At 38.7% G+C, this 6253-nt stretch overlaps 1 protein-coding gene across 1 annotated transcript; it reads right to left on the reverse strand.

The window, feature by feature from the left end:
- Nucleotides 1-104: 104 nt before the first annotated feature.
- Nucleotides 105-1130, reverse strand: LOC138055677 (beta-1 adrenergic receptor-like). The gene has a single exon (XM_068901560.1). The coding sequence runs from the start codon at nucleotides 1116-1118 to the stop codon at nucleotides 105-107; it is 1014 nt and encodes a 337-aa protein (XP_068757661.1). The 5' UTR covers nucleotides 1119-1130.
- Nucleotides 1131-6253: the final 5123 nt, after the last annotated feature.

Consider the following 6253-nt stretch of genomic DNA (forward strand, 5'->3'; position numbering starts at 1 on the left):
ACCTAAAATCGTCGAAATAAATCGTCTGAACATAAAACTGCACCGAGACCTCAGTAATAAATTACTTTCTTTTTTTATCTTGATTAATTCCTTGGATGGTTGAATTAATCAATTGAGAAATGGCCTTTGTCCTCTTGAATAACGTTATTCGTATTTGGCTGAGGTGGTATCTTATTTATACGATCCCCAACATTCCTCCTTTCCTTACAAACAATCTTCCGGAATTCTCGTCTGAAACTAGGGTTCATACCAGCGTAAAGAAATGGATTGATTGTATTGGATATGTAAAGCAAAAACGGACTTAGCAGTAATACGTTTCGTGGTATCTTTGGAACCAAGTATAGGCGCATTACAAGAACTATGATCCAAAAAGGAATCCAACAGATCATGAAAGCGAAAACAACAACGAATAGAGATTTACTAATTCTTACCTCTCTTGCACTAATGATTGGTGAGGTTTGTCTCAAGGACGACGTTTCGATTTTGTGCTGTTGCATCTTTTTCGCAACTTTTACGTAGCTAAAAACGGTGATTGTTAAAGGTGTTAAAAGGAACAATGGGATGACGATGCCATAGTGTACCAGTGTTCCAGTTTCGCTGAGATGACCAACGGAACAAGTGGCATATCCAGGGACAAAAGTGCTTTTTTGAACACCAGCTATGACGGGGAGGCCATTATAACAGGCAACAAAAACCCAAACAGACGCTAAAAGTGCCAGTGACTTTTTCATAGAGAAGAACTTCTGATATTCATGCTCTGGCCTGCACATTCGCACATAACGATTGAGCGCTGTTAGCCCCATTGTTACTGGTGAAACGTAGATGGCAAACAAAGAAAGGAAGGAATGAAAGCTACAGCCAACTTCGCCAAAAATCCAGCGGCCGCTTACAAGGACGCCAATCGTCAACGGCATTACAAACACGGCCGACAGTAAATCACTTATTGCCAGCGCGATGATATAAAGATTCGTTGTTGTACGCAATCGTGTGTTTCTGTATACGGAGATGCAAACCAAGGTGTTTCCCATAAGGGACAGAAGGTTCAAGACAATTAACGAGCTGACTTCTACGACAACCAAATATACGCTTCTAGATTGCAGGTCAGTCGCCATCATCATTTTTTTGTCAGAACTTTTATCAAACTCCCAGGAAGAATCACCTGCAGGTTGTTTGCGTAAATTTGAACTTCTCTTTAAGAGGCTTAATATACCTCTCTTTATTTAGAGAAAGTCATAATTTCCTTGGATTATGTAACCTGTGATTGGTCTAAGTATTTCCAATACAGGCGTAATTTGTCTAAGTATTACTTTTTATTAAAGTACGCGCACTCTCATTGGTCAATAGCTATGTTTAGATGAGAGTATGGAACACGGCTGTGACATCACACGAATTTTGATTGGTAATGTATTATCAGACGCGCGTTTTGACTGGTTGGTACGAAATATGAACTTGTGTCAAGAAAATCTGTTTCAATCAAGAAGTAAAAAAACCACCATTTTCTTTCATTTGTTGAACTTTCTTTGAGGAATATTTTATAAAAGCAATGGAGGACTTTTTCCCGTGTTTCCATAGCCTCATCTAAAGAATTGGAGAAGTTGGGAGAATTCGGGACAGTTATGCAAGCCCTCGACTTCGTCTCGGGTTTGCATAACTGTCTGAATTCTCCCAAATCCCCCTCGTGTTTAGATGAGGCTATGGAAACACGGAAAACCTTCTCTTTTGCTTAAGCCTATTGTTTTTTTTTTAAAAATGTACTTAATTGATGGCATAAATTATTTTTCTTACAAGAGAACCCCAATGCGGGCTCTTAAAATTAGACCGTAACTGGTTTTAAGCGAGTCTCTTACAAAATAATAAAAATTTGCGCAATTGCATCGCGTTTGAAATACCCAGTGAAATACCTGCCAATCACTTGCACAAACAATGGCAACAAAATAAGACTGCCAACCAATCCCGAGCGCGTTCAAAAGCATTCCACGTTAAATTACATGGCAACATTAGCGATGAACGAACTAAGCAGTAAAGTCAGCGAGACATTTTTGCTCTAGTGTTTCGCAGACTTTGTCGAAACCATCAACTTATTGACAGCCATTTTCTATTTTTTTTACTTAACTATTCCGTAGTAAACTGCTTGTGTAACATCGACAATGTGTCAAAAGTCTAGACTTCGACACATTTTATCTCTATGTTACGCCTTTTTTTTACAGCGAATCATTCATATTCGCGATGCTTTTTGTAACTTTATGCGCAAACTAATTCAAGGCGTTGCAGTTAGAACAAGGATGCACTTTCTGTTGCTTTTTTGATCACTTATTGAAGCCACACTCACAAAGACATTTGAGCAGTGTTTCAAATGATGATTTCATCTGTCATGGCATTTAAAAAAAATTAAAGTTAACAAACGACCGATTTAAAAAAAAATACTGTTTTACCCGGTGAACATATCATCTATCGGATTGTCGATAAAAGAACAAGAGTCCAACCGAATTTCTCATGAACTGCATGGGCAGACGAAGTCACGTGGGCGTCTGCCTGTCAAATTCGTGAAAAGTCGTTAGAAAATTTCGAGAGGCCCTGCCAAGGCCAGGCTTTAGTTGACGATGGCCGAGAAAGATTGTCTCTCACATCCGAGAGAGGTTTAAAGTCAATGGTGATTGTAGATTCACATTTACAGATCAAACATGTCGTTGCACGAAGCCCTTTCCCAAAGATTTTAAACCTGCGTTGTCATCAGCATGGCAAGAAATCACCGAGGAAGACTTCAACACAGGAGGATTCCAGCCTCAGACAGAGACAATCATTATCGGAACAGAAATGACACGATGATCGTTTTCCCGATTGTTGTTCAGCTCAGTCTGGGAAGATCGCCGGTATTCATCTTTCTCCAGATCTGCAATATTGTCATGATGAATTACTGGAACATCTAACCTATAGTTGTGACCGCCTACTGACTGATAATTCCAACAGAAACCTAATAATTTGTGGTGGTCCCAAGGATATTCTCACACAACTAAACCTATTGCAGATGGTAAATATACCAACAAGAAAGAACAAAATGTTAGATGTTTTCATTAGTAACGTCCCACATTTTTTGAGAAAAGTATCGGTCGCTCAAGGACTTGTTCGATCTGACCACTCTGTGGTCCTGGTACTATATCACAGAATCCCACTTAAAGCTAAAAGGAAAACTGTGATGCCTAGAAATGTACGTGATCGTCATAACCTGGAAATGGATAACTTGTTGAAGTGTCACAATTGGGATAGTGTTTATTAGCTCGAAGATGTGAATGGAAAACTCGATCTTCTTTCCACTAACATCAAATCCATGTCTGACAAGTCTTTCCAGGTATATCAGCGCGAGTGTTTAATACGGACCCTCCGTCCTTTTCTCCTTTAATGAAATACTTACTAAAGCAACGACGAAAATTGATTCTTCGAAATAGTAAGGGGACTTCCAGTTTGACTGAAATTCAAGCAAATAGTCGATGCGTGGTTGCGGTGTTCAGAGAACATGAGAAGCATCTTATAAGTCGTTGAAGATTTTACAGAAAGCCCCTTCCGAGCCAAGAGGCAGAAGATGTCAGGTACAGGTAACAGGCTGTTGGAATAAATACTTTTTCAATTAATTGAAATCTACGTGCACGGAAGCTAAGATTAACCTGGATGGAAGACGGTTTACCAAGGTTTATAATACTTGAGCAACGCAGTTATATGAAAGTGGAACGTTTGACGAACAGACGATTATGTCAAGGACTAGTCACCGAAGCAATGCTGCTCGCACCTACAAGAGAGCAAGCAGCACACTGGTGAAAGCTGGCTCAGACGCCCTTCAACCACCAATCGGCGAGCCAGAATATAAAATTTAAAAAGTAGACAAAAAAGGCAGCGAAGAAACAGCTAACGAATCATCAGCAACCACATCTCTTGTTATTAAGGACATTGCTACTAATTTAAAGGTATTTTTGTGCGGTTTATTGAATAATTATGCGGTAAAAGCAGATCTCAACAAGTGTTATTGAAATCCAAAAAGAAAATTGATCGAAAATATTTGTAAAAAGCTTTAAAATACAAAGCAGTTTATGACGTTCTTTTCCAAATTGAAGCAAAATGATTTCTGAAAAATGCATGGCTACCGCCAATTATCTTTTTTGATAGCAAGAGCACTTGCTAAGTTCTGCTTTCTCCGCATAGTTTTAAACCGTGCAAAAATAGCCCTGTATTAATAAGCACCACCCATAGGAAACCCGAGTAGAACGCAGAACGCATTTGCAGTAACAATAGTAGGCACCGTCCTTAAACACGGTGAGACCTCTTAATTTTTGCTAAAACTTGTTAAGTCGAGCTTGGTTTTGTTATTTTGTTATTCATCTCCTTGCTTAAATTATGTAAAGCGAAACCTTTAAATAAAATTGTCATTGTCATCACTGCAGTTTGCTTTTGTTTGAATTAGCAGCCTGTAATTCGTTAGTATGCTTCATTTTGTCCTTAGTGAGGCCCTCACAGGGGTTTAGGGGAACAAGAGAACATGGCTAATTTGAACTGGGGAACAAGGGAACAATGTCAAAATATTTTAGGGAACAAAAACATTTTAAAACCATTTTAACGATGAAAAAGCTGGGAACAAGTTTGATAGTAATTTGGGGAACAAGGGAACACAAGAACCCCCCTCCCCCCCCCCCCCCCCTCCCCCTTCTCCCCTTCCTCCTCGGAAGGCCTCATTAGTATGCTTTATATAGAGCTTACTAATGAGTAGTTATTTTACCGCACAATTTCCCAATGCTTTAAAACTCCCACTTGTTTACATAATTTGACAGTTTATGGGAGATAGAGCTCACAAATACAAGGCACTGATTCACTGATTGGCTAAGTGGGTGTGACCATGTTCTAAATCGAAAATAGTTAGTTGTGAACTTTCGTTTTATTTAACAATGGTTGTTTGAGAAGTGAAAAGGTTACGGTCTCAAGTCCGATAGAACCAAATTTCTTTCCTTGTAAATAGGAAGGCTTTCACATTGTTCAACAGAACCAATTAAACAACAAAATGTCTGGTTCCGTTAGGCTTAGCTACAATAATACTGAAAAATCGGTAAGAAATCTATCCGGAAAATCTCCCAAAAATATTCTAAAAATCCCAATTTTTTCTAAGAATCTCAAAAATAATTCGAAAAATCACAAAATTTGAATCAAAAATATCAAAGTTTAATTAACAAATATTCCATGAGCGCGCGTTGGATATGACATAGCAATAGCCAACGAGGCGCCGAGTTGGCTATAACCAGTCTCATATCCAACAAGCGCGAAGGGAATAATTGTTTTATTAAATTCCTTATAAACTCCAAAAATTTGGAAGTACGAAATGCGAACGAAAAAAGCGCGAAAATCCGAACAAAATCGAGAGAACTTGATGAAGATGTGATGTTGTGTAATACCTTGTAGTCATACAGACGTAGGCTCATCACAAAAACATTTCTTGCCTTTTTGCGTACTTCTAAACTTCGGAATTGATCCAAACTTTTCGCAAAAAAAACAACTTTTTTTTCCTTTTTTGCGTTCATTTAAGAGAAATTTCGCTTTCCGGCAAAAAATTAAAATTAGTTTAGCAACGCTTAACGCAATCATCTACCATATAAGGTCAAACTAAGGTATACGAGCAGATAACCGAGATTGAGTGAACCAAACAGAGCACTCGAAATGCATTATCCGAGGATGAGAATTTAGTAAAGGTCGTTATAAGTTAAAACAAGGCGCCTACACAATAGCTATTGTGGATAACCGATTGTTGAGACTGTAACCACCATAACTAACTGCAAGATAATTGTGGGAAACTGTACTTTTCAGAAATGTCCTTATTGAGAACTGTAATACGAGTAGACAAGTAAGTTATTTCATTACGTACAGATGAGTATACTGAAGAAAAGATTTCCATCAGTAGGGCTAACGCTAACATGGTTCATACGGGATACAAATCTAGCACTTCAAATTACACTCTATTCAGTTAACTCTGTTTAAAATATAAGTGCTACACGGCCAACGTTTGTATAAACGTAACCTTTCCTTGTACTTGTACAAGTTCATTGCCGTGATTTTAACATCTTCAGTTCCCACGACCTGCCGTCTGACCTTGTAGCTCAGTCGGTAGAGCGGCGATCTAACCCGAAGGTCGTGGTTTCAATTCCCACCCTGGTCAGAGTTTTTCTCTGTCCTTGTGTGGGCCCGTTTCCATCAGAAGGGCTAACGCTCATATGGTTCATAT

The sequence above is a fragment of the Montipora capricornis genome, chromosome 7 (genome assembly GCF_036669925.1).
Source record: "Montipora capricornis isolate CH-2021 chromosome 7, ASM3666992v2, whole genome shotgun sequence".
Taxonomy (NCBI): Eukaryota; Metazoa; Cnidaria; class Anthozoa; order Scleractinia; family Acroporidae; genus Montipora; species Montipora capricornis.

Excerpts from the sequence above, each read along its gene's own strand:
- LOC138055677 (XM_068901560.1), bottom strand. The coding sequence starts at position 1,118 with ATGATGATGGCGACTGACCTGCAATCTAGAAGCGTATATTTGGTTGTC.